This window comes from Anopheles moucheti, chromosome 2, assembly GCF_943734755.1.
Source record: "Anopheles moucheti chromosome 2, idAnoMoucSN_F20_07, whole genome shotgun sequence".
Lineage (NCBI taxonomy): Eukaryota > Metazoa > Arthropoda > Insecta > Diptera > Culicidae > Anopheles > Anopheles moucheti.
The window spans coordinates 72,507,670-72,523,540 of NC_069140.1; the positions used below are offsets into that span (position 1 = coordinate 72,507,670).

A 15,871-nucleotide genomic window follows, 5' to 3' on the forward strand; every position below is an offset into this window, starting at 1 on the left:
ATTTTTTTTCTATTATCGCACTTATACTATTCCCGTGCACAGTAACTACCTATTCGGACGCCAGTTAATATATTTCGGATAGAAAAACAGTTAATATATTTCTGATGATAAAAAGATGTGCGTGATGCGGACTCACACATATGCTGGTTAACTCGCTGTATGATCAAACTACACCGAATCCTTCACTATCTTGCCCGCTTCATTGCGCAGTGGAATGCATTGGTTGGCTGTGGATGCAATATCGTCGAATTCCCACCACGCATCCCTTTTCTCAGGAAGCAACGGGAATCGAGATCAATGGACCGGCCCTGCCAATTTGTGAAAAAACCCCGTCGGTAAGTGGCATCTTTTTTTCCCTCGCGTTTTGCTACACGCTGCTGCACTGTGGAATACCATTTTACCATTAATTATATCAATTGTCGCGAAACGATTAGCAAAAGTTGGATGTTTTTTTTATCCCTTTTTGGATATTTGTTGATCGTGGTTTTTTTTCTGCTACACTCTTTGTTGATATTTTCGGTTGATCGACCTGCTCCGGTTATGGGTATTGTCTTGTGAGGGTCTTCTCAATTACATTGCAGGGTGTGGAGTTGTGCTGAGTTCTGCTGGTACATGCACATCGAACCTTCTTCGAAAGAGAGAGCTTCCTTTTCCGGGTTTCGGGTCACATTTATCAGCTTCACCGTTTTGACAACATCTCTCGGGTTATGTGATAAACTTCATAATTCTCTACCCTTTGTATGCACAATAGAGAATCCCGGGCGTTCGCGACGAAAGACATGATGGACGTCACATCATTTATCACAATCACTAACGAAACTAACCGGGGATGACACAGCTGGCTAATGGAACCATTTTCAAAAGGGCGTTTAGTTGTATATTTTTTTCTTTAAACTTGGACCTCATACACATTCTGTAGAAAAAATAATCTCCCAAAAACTCCAACAACGTTCAACGAACCTTACGGAAAGCCGTGTATCAGGTATCCGTTTTCCAGTTTCCCCAGGCATGTGAGCTGCTTTCCAAACCTTTCGGTTTGATGTTGTAGTTCTCATCATGCAGGAAGACCTGCGATGGTTTGGGTGTCATCCCCCCAAAATGAAGTGCCGTAATTGTACGATCGGATGGATCGATGCCCATCAGGTGCCTCGCAGCAGTTGGCAAATAGGTTACCAAATGTTTGCAGTTCCAAGGCTTCGGATGAGATGGGTGAAGATGAATTTAAGGACATTTTGCGAAGGTGTGTACTACCGTGCGGTAGTTCCCGGTGGTCCAATTCGGTAGACAGTTGTTTGATGACGCTCGACGGCTTGCACATTACTTCGGCAACACGGATCAACAAGGTGATGCAAATACTGCGCAGAATTTAACGATTGTCCATCGTAAAACTTGCCAAAACGTGCTTCATCGTGTTCTGTTCTGTAAAATGTTGCGGCGCGTTGCGTCAGCGTAAAACCACCACGTGACCAGGTCTGTTGTCTGATGCTGCGAGTTGAAAACCGCCGAGTAGGCGTCTGCGTAGGATGAAAGGAGTAGGAACAAAACTGTTCGAAAAGCAAGTTCCGTCACACATCCGTACAGGATTTAAAGCATAGTTCCCCCTTGTGCCGACCACGTATGGTACGAAAGAGGTTTTTTTTTTTAAAATCTAACACCTACAGCACGAATTAAAACGGTCCGTCTAACGATCGAAGATGAACAAGCCAACAGGTAGAAAAAATAGAATGATTTCCAAAAAAGACGTTTGTTTTGAAAATTTAAAACGCTTAAACGAAAGGAAAAAAAGGTTATGCTCATGATAAGCATATGCGGGAGCAAACCACGAGACAATCCCGGGGACAACAACGGCAGCGAGAAGTCCAAACCGACGCGAACGCGAAGAAGAAAAGCATCATCTTTAAATCTCCAGCGGCCTGGTCTCCTGTGTGTTTCCTAAAACCTTACAGCCCAAACGAGACAAAAAAGACAACTCCGCACACGAGGAAGAAAACCCGCGACTCAAGCCTTTTCTTCGATCGATTTAAAAACCCTCCACGCAACGTGGTCATCCCAAAGACGCAATCAAAGCAAACGACGAGAAATAGGCAGATAGCGCTACAACCCGCAGCAATGAAGAAAGGAGAAGCAAATACATCGCCAAGGTTAGCCAGAGAAAAGAACAGAAATGGAAGAAGGAACCTTTATGTTGCGTGTTGAGAAAAAAACCCACAAGTTTCTTCCTCTTCTTTTCGTTATGTTAACGCATGGCATCACGCGTTGCGCAAGCATAATCCTCCTATCATTACGCTTTAGGGAAACAAACAATAAAATTATATTTTTCGTTTTATAACGAATTTGCTTATGATTTGACTAAATCTGTCCTTTTAGTTCTTATTTAGACAAATCTCATTTATGATCATTTTTATTTAAAAATGTTAATTTTTAAACATAACACCCAATTACCAAGCTAATTCAATACTTTTCTTTGTCATGCTCCGAAACGTGCGTAGCGTTGTCGATAGCCGGCGCGCGTGCACGCACACTACCATCAACGTTCGGTATACATGTGTGCGTGAAATGGTCGTCGAAAAGGCAAGCCAGCTTTGTTCTGACGCCCGTCAAACGCATCGCATTTCTGTTGAAAACTTCGGCGAGTTCGGTTTGCCAGGATCGAGCTCCCGCAGTTGTGTATTTCGCCTTCGAAGTGAACGAATTCAGGAATAGCGATCTGCAGTGAGATCGTTGCGTGCAGAAAGTGAATGTGTATTCCCGTTGCTGAGAAAGTGAAGTTTACGTGTGACATTTGCTGTGTACAATCGTGCTTTCTTTGAACCGACGCGCGTTTGTGAAATCGGACGAATGATTGTCGCGAGTAAAGAATACAAAGCGTCTGCGCTATAGTTTTACACTGGGTGCGTGATGTGAGAATAGATGAAAAAGCAGTTCAACATTACTTCGATGGGAAAATAAATGCTCAAATGAATATATAACGCACGAAACAAAACGGCCAGTGGTAGCAAATTATAAACAGGTTGGGCCCCGTTACGAGACACATGAATATAACCTCAAATTTGAGCTGAAAATCATCGCAACACTCACACATCTACTTGCGCTTGCGTGAGTCAAGCCAGTGTAGCAGTGCAACAACAGCGACGAGTACGTTTGTAGTAGTGTTCGAATCGTTTGAAAAACAAGTGTGGTTCCGCGCGTGCGTGTATGCGTACGAGGGTTTTGAAAAACGAACGATAAAGAAAATAGTGGCTTTGGAGTTGGTTGTGAAGTGCAAAAACTGTGGCGATTGAATGTTTGCAACAATTGGAAATTATTTTGTTGGTATTACTGTGCCACGGTATAATCGTCCTTGAATGAAGGGCTGCAGACAAAGTTTCAATGCGTGCAAAGTGCAGGACGCCATCTTAATGTAGAGATTTGCAACACATAGGAAAAAAACGCTGCCCCGTTGTGTGTCAGATTGACAAGTGCAAAATAACGGAGCGTGTGTATACAAACAGAGACGCAGCGTCGTAAGCAGAAAACTTTGAAGAAGTAAAGAAACCCTTGCATTTGGGACACACCAAAAGTGGCGGAAGGTTTACTGGTGTAAAATTACAAAAAATCGCACTACACAATGGGAGCGCAGGTGTACTTCAACATGATGGAAACGTTGCACTGTTCGGTACCACCGCCAGTGAAAATCGGCCACAGGCATTCCGCGACGAAAACAAAACTAACCAGAACCAAAAGGAATCTGTTCGGTGCGGTTAAATCTGATGAAGTTAAGCAGTAAGTGTCGTTTGAGTGGCGTAAATAGCAACAGATCTGGGAAACATGTGATGTATTGACTAACTTTATGTTTGTTTCTGTTTGCAGGATTTACGTGGCTCAAATGCAGCTGCAGGAAGAAGAAAAGAAGCAAAAATGGAACTTCGACTTCCGCCACGGCATTCCACTGAATGGGACGATGCAATGGGAGCAGGTTAACCGTGTCCCGGTGGTACCGATTTGGAGTACCCAGGCTGCACATGTTCTAACTGTCGCCAATTCCTCTGGCGTTAAACGAACGAGTAGCATCAGCTCAGAAGATTGCCTTTCGTCGGAAGAACTGTTGGATGAGCGAGCGGAACGTGCCAACCGAGACTTCGGCGGGGATGTAGAATCCCATGATGAGTCACAATCTTCAAATCCCTCGACACTGCCGCTGGAACAAGTAAAGGAAGCGATACTGCCCAGCCCTCCCCAGCGCACCGGTTCGCCAAAGCCTTCGTCGTCGAAGGGTTCGAAAATGAGGCAGCCGCAAATTACAGGTGAGTGTGATTGTCCTCGCAGGTCTAACTATCCAGCCTACGGGTAAACATAAGACATTGGAAGTTAGTAAATGGGAAGCCAAGATTTCCGAGGTTCTAGTACGCCACAAAGAGGAACTGATTGCATTCCAACACGGTAGCTTACAGCGTTCTTGTACCGGAAGAATGATTTTTAACAATGCTTTCTTTTGGGTCGATGGGTAAAGAGAAGCAATTAGTTGCGTCTAGCGAGGAATATCTTTGGTTTCACGCCTTATTGATGCTTTTTAATGATCTCATTAATTAACTCAGCACAAGTCTGTGTGCGACTTGAGGTCTGATCTGAAGGATTGAAATGAATGTTATTTTTTCATAGTTTTAAAACATAGCTTACCTTTTGATCTTATTATCGAGAAAAGAAAAACGATCCGTGTAAATAACTGCAGACGGGAACAATATGTCCTAAAAGGTTTCCCTTATGCAAAGGTTACTGACATTAATCGAACTCAATACCTTTCTGAAGAGGAGCTTTTGTGTACTCCAGAAGGGGACAACACACGAAAAATGAGTCGTAACCGTTGAGAATTAAGAACCAGAAAAATACATACTTTGTTCAGTGAGGGTGCGGAGATCCCGTGCATATCCTGCGAATGGTAGGATTCTTACGATTTCTTTTCCATTTGTTCCATCCCTTGCTTCTACCGCACAACACAGCAAAGGGCGCGGCTCATGGAAAGCGTGAAATGTATGGTTCTTTCGACTGACCACATAAAACATCTGATCATATTTTGAGATCTTCAGACGGGGAACTCTAAATTCCTTTTGCTCTATCCAACGAATAACTTGTGCTTTCTTCCAGTGAGTTCTCGGCTGTTTTCACCCTTCTTATCACACCAACTACATGCCCTGGTGGAGGTGTTTTATGGTTCGTCGCATTTACCAACGGTTTTTTTCCCCCTTTTGTTGTGTCTTTGTGACTGATCGCGAGATCGCCGTTTTACAGAACAGGCGTACCATATATGCCTGTGTTTTATGTTTTCCTGCTTTTCACATCTGTGCGCACGTGTACGGCGGCGTGTGATGAGGATAGCTGTAGAACAAAAAGGGCGAACAGGGCAAACCAAGGGCGCAGCAATTCGGTTGGGATCTATTTTCCATATTACACCCTCATTTAGCGTGGGGTATTCCTTTTTACATGCTCCTCTGTTGCGCCCGGAAGGATGGAAAGATCGTTATTATTTTTACCTTTCGTACCTTTAAAGAAAAGAACCTCGTCGGAGCATTCACGTTCAAATGCGTGACAGTTATGCTGCTCTTTTCTGCTTCTTATACCTCTTGTGTCTGGCGGTTGGTGGTTATGTATTTCACGGTTAGAAGAAAAAAGAATCGTTTGTAACGATTTAATTGAGCTCGCTGTTGTTGTTTCGCGAACATGACTTGGCTGTAGCATCAGTCGGGGCGTTCGTGTTTCGCTGCGCCGACTTGCATTTATGTGTAATTATACAATTGTCTTGTTCCAGTTTCGGGTCGCGATTTTTACGCTTGATATGTTTCTTTCGCCGGCACTTGTATGCTCCGGTCTGCCGTTTTTGCAAGGGTGCTTTATTTAGAGGTTGCTTGCTTAATTAACGTGCAGTTGTGTACTTGCGAGGGGAAATTGTTTCGAGGTTTAGAACAAGAACATCGGAGAGAGATTATTTTCTGGATGACTTAATCCTATCATCATTGGGAGAAATTGCTGACATAGGTCACCTTGAATTTTTTTATGTTCTCTAAATTCCTATATTCTAGTTTAATTAACTTTCCTCTTCATTTATAAAGAAGATTCCAAACAATGGAATAAGCGAGAAACAGCTGCTGTAAGCAGTATTAATTCAACTTTATTTGTTCCACTGTAACGTCTACGCAGCGCTCCATTTAAGAATATTTGTTTGTCTCTCTTTTTTCGGCCACCGTTTAAAATGCATGTTCAGCTATCGTTTAGTTGGCCTTCTTACGTTTAGGGGCTGACTCATGAGCAAAAGTGTGGCGACGGTACTGTGGTACTGTGACATTAACCCATACCGGACAGGGAATATTTTTTGCTAATTGGAGTTGTAACGATAGACCGTAAAAGCTCTCCACGGGATTTAGAGGAAACAAACAACGATAAATATAGATAAAGAACTGGAAAAAAAAGGAATAAACATTCAAAAGGGCAGACGCAAATTTGTTCCTTTTACCGGTGCTTTCTTCTCCCTAGTAGCAACGGGGTCACAGTCGGTCAATTTATTCGGTTCTCGGAGTTTTTTTTTGCTGTTTTCCATGACCGGAAGAAAGCGTGCGCGCACAGCACACCACGTGCACCTTTTGTGAACGGTGTTTATGCCGTTGGTACGTTCCTCTATGATTCTCTTTTTGGTTTCTACACTAAAAGCTTTTGGGTAATGTGGTTCACGAGTTTTGTGTGTGCGTTTTTTCTGTTTTCCTTGCAATTACGTCTAAATTAGAGAAATATTACGGGGCATACCCTTCTTGAAATTGATACCTGTGTAGGGTTTTGGTGAAAAGAAATTCCCTGTCCGAACAATTTGCTTCTGCAGAAGGTCAATGGGAAGGCAAATCCTGCTGGTAAGCAGAGACCCATTCGATTTTTTTTCGCAGCTCATGCTGTAGCAATAGGTTAGGCACAGTACGGGGTCTCGACATTATTCCTGGGGTTTCTGTTGTAGTGCAGTTCCTCCGGAAGTTGGCTCTGAATCAGCAATAGCACCATCAACACAAACCACACACATTTGGGTGCTGCACGGGATGTTTTTCTGGTTTGATTTTTGGACTCTTCCATTGAACTCGGTAACCAGTCACAGCGAGTATATTGTTGTGCGAATATATGTGGAGCTATACACATGAAAGAGGAACTATAGAATTTCTGTCTCTATTGTAATGCCTAATACATCTTTATTTCGGCAGATTGTTGTGTTTTTTTCTTTGTTGTTAATTTAAAACCGCACCAGTGAGTTGTGAATGGAATATATAATTAAAATTGAATAAAGAGGTCATTTAATCGGTCTCCATATTTAATTGCTAGCTCGAGTTTTCGCAATTTAATTGGTGATTTCATATGCCTGTTATGATTGGAAATTCAATCAATTTATTTTTAAACTCTCGGAATTTTAAAAAACCAGTAGCGTATTTTTTTCCAAATATAAAATAATAAAAATAAAAATATAATTTTTTAAAATATAAATATAATTTTAGCTAAAAAGCGGAATAATTTATTTTAAAACACATTCACGATTTAATGAGATGTCAAATCTGCTACGGAATATCCTGGTCATGATGCCCCAGCGATCGTTCATGTCCTGTTGTTCTGATCGAACAATTCAAGAGTTGTTTGTTGCATTAATGCGTCAATCGAATTGCTACCGGATGGCTTGGACACCTGGACGGACGATGAAACCTTCCCATGGAAGAAGGTCTTATTTTCCCCGTTTACCCGTTGCATTCTGTTTCGTTCGATTTACAATTTATTTACACGCGCGGTAGCGATATGAAATTATTACTTCTCTCGTGGCGATTTTGTGCAGTGTTTGGCTGCATGGGTATAAAGGAAACCAGAAAAACAAATGCGCGTAAGTCCATACCCCCGGAGGGGTTGTTCGAACAACACAGTTCGAACGATCGAAATCCGTGGTCCCCGGTAACACATGCAACCGAACTACCGAATTTCACCATGATGCTGCTGCACCGCACGAGAAGATACATGCGGTTGCACTTTTTTTGAAGCTTTATTTTTAATGTCGATCGATAAAACCTTCTGCGAGGTGGGGAAATGAAGTAAGACAGGGAAGTGTGACGTTTGTTTTGTACGCCATGGAACGTGTTCTTTTTATAATTTTTCATCCCCGTGCCCCGGTCAGCGCGAGGGCAAACGTGTAGTCGTTTCCGTCGGCTGTGAAGTGTGCTTTCTTCTCGTTGATGCCGTTTTGCGCTGTGTTGGGTTTGGCATCCCTTCCATCATCCCTTCCATCGATCACCGGGTCGGGTTAAGAAGGAACGGGTTTTTGTGTGAATGCACTTTTCGCGAAAGTTTAAACACAAGAAAATTGGTCTGTGTTGCAGCAGTTGTGTGTGGTGGTTGTTTGTTGATTTTTTCTTATTCGAATCCGATCTTACTTGAAACCGTGTTGTTTTCGTCGATTTGAAGTACTCTTTTTCATTTTGTTGTTGATGGTGGGGTGGTGGTTGGTTGTTTTATACGATTTAGTCTTATTTTCCTTTTTCCCATCATGTTCTTGAAAAAAGTTGTGTACTTATTTGGTTTTGCATGGCAAATAATAATAATGAAAATATCCCCCTTCTGACGGACGGTCCAATACAGTTTTGAACCCAGAATGAACATGTTGTAGAGTTAGGCCTTTACGATTGCGCTATTTGTCTGTGCCATAAAGTAAGCTTTAGAAATGGATTATAAAGATTTTCACGACTGCAAATTATTATCAACTTACTTTTAAAACAACTTTGAAGAGCTATACATTGTTTATAAAGTTTTTGCTATTGAAAAGACATTTTAATCATGCAAGAAACGCGGTAGAACTGTTTAATTCTATATAAATTAGAATAATCAAAATTACAACAGTTCCAGTAAAAATTAATGATTTGGTAGTTTTATTGTTTAAAAAATAACACAAACTTGATTACCATATCACGTACCGTCTACCTTCTTACTGGATGTTATAAGATGGGTTGTTCTTCTTGAACACCACCGTACTATAGTGACCCGTTTTTTTTTGTATTCTTTCGTAAGCTTTCTCTTCTGACGGGAGATCCGTTTTGTTGTTTACATCGGGTTGATACCAAAATTTAAAAGTACTTGCAAGATGTGCCGATCACTCGTAATGGTAACTGCGCACTGTAGGGAACAAGAGTAATGATCAGGTATTGCGCTACAACGGGGCAACGGAGGCCGATGTACCTCACCGCGGGGTAAATAATCGAAAAGCAGAGGATGCCAGGTGGATTCTGGTTGATTTCGTCATCTGTAGCAAGTTGGTTTTGTGTTGTTGTTGTTCACCGGTAACAACACTCCCTGAAAACAAACTACCCTGAAGAGAGGAGAACCGTATACTTTGGATTGGGCTACCCGGTGACGGTGTCTTTTACCCGTTCAATTCCTCCACTTCAAAGGGTCTAGTCCATCCCGTCTACCCACATCTTTCTTCTTTTAGGGGCGATTCTCTATGCTCCGGCCTCCGGAATCATCAACCTGCAAACAGTTACTTTACGGCAACAAGCGTAAACACGTTTCATCCTGAATAGCATGTTTTGGCTTGTGCTACGCTCACTTACGGTCGTCGATAGGGTAATGTCTGGCACGGTCGGGTGTGTAGCGTCGCGAAACTTATCGCGTTGTTGTTTTGCTGTATGTTCGCTTCTGTCCACCATTATCAACATCATCAAACGCATATACTTTTTTGTTATTTCATGTATTGGTTGTCGTCTCTTTGCAAAATCTCGAGTATTGAAGTATACATTTTAATGAAATCATGTTGTAATATAATTAAAGTACACCTGGGGACGCTTTTGTTGATAAATATATTGATATTGAACTAACTTGACTTGATAAACCGATCAAAAAGTTAAATATTGATAAAAAAGCATAAATGCATTTCAGCATTCAATATGTGACTATTCACATGTCAATCAAACCAGTTTGGTCCATGATGGTTAGGCAGCAACAGGTCCGCAACTGCACAATCTGCGTAATGATTCTGCTTTCTGCCCTGCTGTCTAAGCTGTGTTGACCTACTACTTCATTCTCAATCGCGTTATTTGTTGTGTGGCAATTAAATGCCTTCACTACAACGCACGAGCCAAAATGGGTTCACCGCTTATGAACATCTGCTTCTCGCTTGTTGCGGCTATTGGTCTCGTGGTTTGCTTAACGGGTGTAAAAGTCTCGTGTCTCGATGTACTCTCGACACACGACCGCACACGCCGCAAGTCGTTCGAAACTAGACGGACTTGACAAAGTCGGGGACTTGTTAGATGAATGTGTTTGTTGTGCCTCTTATCACAAGCAAGAAACGAGCGCGATAACAACGGTCTCTTTTCCTGTACAAGAAACGAAGGAGAATAGTTTGTGGACATTTAAAAACTATGATGACGGCTAGCAAAACCGCGCATTTGCGATGATCGTGTTCGGCCCTTGTTGTCCTTGAAATTCCAATTCTTGATTTCCCGCGCAAATCTTCGTCGATCGCTAGTGCATCAGTTTGGTTCGATTGAGCAACATTCTTTATAAAAACACGCGTAAAACAATACCGAAATCATTAATAGAACTTTACATATATCGTAGGTCTAATCGCCCCCCGAAGAATGTTTTGCAACAGGCAGGTTGAAGATCAACAAGTCAAATCTAGTCCAATTTTGTTGAAGATTTAGAAGGTCCTCCAAAAAGAACACAAAGAGCCATTCAAAAAAAGGTGGAAAGGAGCAGATGTGTGTGTGTTTTTTTTGTGTTGTTTGCTCCGTTCCACACTCGTTTCCTTATTTCCGTGTGCTATTTAAGGGAGGCACACGCGCGTGTTGTCTGTTTTTGGTGTTGGACAAAAACCACACCGGTTCGTGCAATTATACCTGCACGGTGTTTTTGGTTTGCCCAGCGACACAGATGGTGTGAAGTGGTTTCTTTTTTGAGGGTTTGGAACCGAAAAATGGCACGCGTTTTCGGTGATCTTTGCCGAGAGCGGTAGAGGCCGGATAGATCACCTTCTGGAAGGGCCAAATGTTAGCAACAGATGTGCGTTCGGAAATGATATCTCGTATAAAGGCTCAACATTTCCGAGGGTATCATGCAGATCGCACGTTTCGTAAAAGTAGTGCATAAATTAGAATAAATTAAACAACATTAAACAACAGCTCCGGTTGGGGGTCATGCGCAGCAGTGGTTGTGGCAAACGCGTGCGCAAACATTATTCCGGTTTTCCTTTAAATCCTTTTTTGTGGTGTTCCGCCTGCTCGGAATTGGATGTCCGGAATGCCGCCTACAACTGTGGTGGCGCACGAGGACCCAATACGATCGCTTTTCCCCCTCCCGCTATTGCGCTTTGACGCCGCCATCTGACCCTCTGCAATGCGCTCGAATGCGACCACGTGCGTTTTATCTGTGCTGTCGATCATGTGGTTTACGGGTTTTATTCGCGTACGCAGGGATAACAACTGAGCAATAAATGAATAAAAGATGAGGAATGCAGCGAAGCTAAACGCACTACCGATTAATGGCCAGCCACAGCCGGTTGACTTGTTGTCATTTGCAGTGCACTATGGTGGAGTCCGTCCGGAGTTCCGGTAAATGCAAAACGGAAACAAAATGCGGTGAATAAATTATGTTCCATTTCGTGGTTCCTATCGAAAATGATACAATATTAAAATATGCACACGAGATAAATTTTTCCAAAACGCGGTGTTCCGAAAGAGAATAAAACGTTAGTCGACCCTCTAGAGAGAGTACCCGATACTGCCATCTGTTTTCGGTGTGGTCAATATGGTTTCACAAACGTTTGTTGCGCCCGAAGCGCATTGTTGCGCAAATTAGTAACGGTCACTTTGAACCTCGTTAAGCAGAGGGAACGCACAGTGCTTGTGTTCTGCAAGCGCAACAATCGATTTTAAATCTTCTTCACTTCCGAAAGGACAAACAATTCGTTGCGGTTAGTTATGTTCGGTTCTCGGTTGAAAAGTTCTCTTAAAGTTTCTACAAGAATAGATTTCGAATATTTATCACCAAGATACGAAACGAATGTTGCCAAAATTAGGTATTGTGCTTGATCCGCCAGTTGTCCATTTGTTGTTTGGATAACCGTACCTAATGCTTGGATGACCGGTGTCATACTGACCGCAGCACTTTTTAAAAAGAAGGTTTGTGGTCAGTTTTCTTTCAATAGATGAAACCAATAATCCATTAAGCTTGTATTTTGTGATATGAGAGAAAGAACATATGATTGTTTTAATTGTTATTGTTTTGTTTTATATACAACAATAACACGTAGGAATTTCTTTGTTTTCTTATATATTTTGTGTTTTTTTAACCACTGATTTGGGTTATGATCACATAAATAACCCGTCAGGAGCTTTAACGTTCCCTCAATCTCTTTTGGTGAAGATCAACCGTGTCTTATCTTTTCGTTTCTAGCTCGTAGCTAGCCTTAGTGTCTTCTCCCTAATGAATCATTTCAAGTGATAAGCGTTCTTCGTTTGCATTTTCATTTCAAACCTTCCAAAGCGTACATAGACCGTATCACCGTTGGTGATCTTTCTAATGACCTTTCACGCCATGTCACAGCCGGGTTTGTGGTCAGTTTCCTTTTAATAGACGAAACCATTGGGGGGGTCCTTGTGTATCATTCGATTCGGACAATTTGTGCATCCCTTAGAAATACGATCTAATAAGCGAAACCACCACTAACTAAATTCTTTATTTTCATTTCAGAATTTATGAAAGAACGCAAGCGTCGCTTATCGTCCAACGTTCCGGTGGAGAAAATTTCCGCCAAAAAGGTACGCATGATGTTGGCGAACCCCGAGAATGGCGTTGGCCAGCAGCAGCAGCAGCAGCAGCAGGAGGAGGTTGCAACTTCATCAGCAAACTAATAAACAGTGCCATCTGATGCGAGTGGAGAAGAATCAGGACCAACAAATCTTTATTTCTACAACACAGCCGACACTTTCCCAAGACGACCGACGGAATCCGATTATCAATGCAGCGCACCCGAAGTGTAAACAGTATATCATTATATTATTGGCCTCCTGTTTGCGCTACCCTTTGGTCATCGCGTTTTCGTTCAAAAACTGTCCCGCCTGGCAAACGGTTGAATAGTTCATGTTCAACAGCTTTTACTATTAGTACTAGTTACGTCACTATAACTTGAACATTTCTTATATCTTTAGTCAATTTTTCCATGAAATTGTATCGTACCATTATATTTGGTATGAGTTTGCTTTGTATAATTGTTTTTTAACAATGGTACAGAATTTTGATGCAATCATAGCGTATATTTTTTAATCTGTTCTGCACATTTCTCCAATTACGAATCATCCTATCGGTAATAACGTAAAAGGGAACCTATTCCATAAGCACGCTTTATTGCTATCCGTTGGTCTATTGTTTCTTTTTTTTTGAGTTGATCTATATTTATGTACATGTACATTCGCCAATTTATATATATTTTTTTGGATATCTACAATAAAGTAATTATTCTCAATTAATTCGACGGGGGAGGTATAGACGAACCGCGCAACCATCATGTAAGGTTTGGTTGTACTGCTAGCTTGCTATAACCGATAGAAGCACCGCAATTGTGGATCAAGAGATTCATCCTGATCTATCGCTTAATACAAGCTAAGGCTTCCAAACGCGGTAGAAACGTTCTACGAGAAGTAAAATAGTAAAATTAGCGTGTATATATTTAATTTCGTCGTACTACGTTTACAGCAGAAAACATTTTCCTTTGCAAACCCCTGTTTTTACAAGGGAAAATTATTTTCTTGCTTCGCGATTATCATGCGCCACATATTGTTAGATGTTTGATAAGATCTTCGACAATTGTTTGTTGAAAAAATGATCTCATCTCGTACCTAATGCTTGCGCAAGAAAATTAATGTCGTGTTATTCATAAATGTTATGCGCAAGTGTTCCTCCTACCTTCTAAACTTTCCTAGTCTTTTCTTTTGTTTATTTTTTTTTCTTTTCGTCTATTGTGAATCTATTGCGGTGGGCTATCCTGCCTTTAGAAGGTATTTTGTCTAGTATAGTATAGTTAAGAAACTAAAACGTTTAATTCTAAGCATTGTCGAAGCGCAAACACTCGTTACGTTTAGTTCTCGTGCCAAATCGAGAGTGGATACTTGTAACATAAGTATATAGTCTAACGATACGCACATTTGCGATACGGTGACAGGTTCATTTTCGTAGCGAGATATGGCATAGAAAAGGCACGATTTGATTTGTGCCGGTAGCTGTTGTGGATGGGATAGATCAAATAGTTCCTTTTCGTCAATGGCATATCCACTTGCAAGTAAACTATTCTGCTGGGAGTATAAATACATCGTGAACAACATTTATCGTTACCATAGACGAATAGCAAACGTGAAAAGATTCCGCGGAAAATGGGCGACGCATATACAAACAACAAAATCTAAAGAAAATATAATATTTACCAGCAAATACAGAAATCAAGTAATGGAAATGATACAATAAAACAGGTTTCTCTAAAATATTTGTAAAAAAAAACTCTCGCTCTATGCTTTTTTTCGCTATTACCGATGGTGATTGTATGCAAAACAATAATTTATGCAGTAGGGTTAATGAAAAATTTTCAAAGAAAAGAATGAAATTAGGGTAATGGCTAAATGTTTAGTATTACACATCGCTAGAAGAAACACAAAGTTAGCACCTTTGCTAAAATGCGAATAATTGACTCATGGATAAAATAATTATGCGCGCTAAACTCATTGCCACTGGCCTGATTTTGTAAACACAGCCCACCCTTTTATAATTGTTTAGCGTTTTGTGAGTATTAGGCAGAGGCAGATACTTGTGTACAGAAGGCAGCACGATATAGTGCGTTTAGTGTTAGGTGCTTGTATGAATTTTGATAGAAGGTTCAATTGAAAGATTTTAGGTTTCTTAGGAAAAGTAGCGGAAGTTTCAGTTACAGAAGATATTTAAAGTTTGCATCCAAATAGTAGTCGTCCTTTGAAGACGTTTTATGCACCATAACGAATAATATGGACCAAAACATTGAACAAAAACAGAAGGAAAATTCCTTTTTTTTAAATTCACATAAATGCAGAATAAAAGCAAGAACCTGATAATACATAAAGATTATAAGCAAATCGAAACGGTTGGATCTCTTTTTAGATATGTGCTAAGTACTGTAAAGACAAGTAAGCGATAGATAAATATCTAAAAAAGGAGACGGTCGATGAGCGAAGTGCAAAATTATCCGATAAACAAAAAAAAACAGCCACAAGAAAAAACACCACAAACACAATCAAATCTGATGTAATTAAAACAGTTAAAAACGTAAAGTTAGCATAGAACCTCATGTAGAACAAAAAGTTCCCTCTGGACAAATCAACATATTTACCGTATTAATGGCGAAACAACTAATCAAACAAACACATCCACACGCAGAAGAATACTATATAGTAGTGAACATGTTAGTCAATCACACAACAGTAGTAACCAGCACACCGTTTAACCGTGGTTAAGTGTAAAGTAAAGCATGGGCGAAGGAACCACGATCCGTAACCAGGCAACGTGCAATATGATTGGGCACAGTGAAAAAGGATAATTTTATTTTGTTTTTCGCCCGACTGTACTCATTGTACCCTTGGTTCAGTTAGTGGTTCTTCAGTGAAGAAGGCGGAAATAAATCACATAAAATTTTATTTGCACTCAATGATGGACGATCGAATGTAAGCGATTGGAAAGGCGATAAATAAAATCATACAACTCTATTCGAATGTGGCCGATGTGTTGGTGATGTGTGTAAGCTAGCGATGACATCTTTCCTGTTGCGCGGTTCAACGTATTCACAGTGTAAAATTCAAGTCCTGAAGCGGGT

At 41.0% G+C, this 15,871-nt stretch overlaps 1 protein-coding gene across 1 annotated transcript; it reads left to right on the plus strand.

Moving 5' to 3' along the window:
* The first annotated feature begins 2,633 nt into the window (after nucleotides 1-2,633).
* Nucleotides 2,634-15,746, plus strand: LOC128306669 (cyclin-dependent kinase inhibitor 1B). Its single transcript, XM_053044252.1, has 3 exons — nucleotides 2,634-3,762; nucleotides 3,850-4,283; nucleotides 12,733-15,746. The coding sequence occupies exons 1-3, from the start codon at nucleotides 3,608-3,610 to the stop codon at nucleotides 12,891-12,893; spliced, it is 750 nt and encodes a 249-aa protein (XP_052900212.1). The 5' UTR covers nucleotides 2,634-3,607; the 3' UTR covers nucleotides 12,894-15,746.
* The last annotated feature ends 125 nt before the right edge of the window (nucleotides 15,747-15,871 follow it).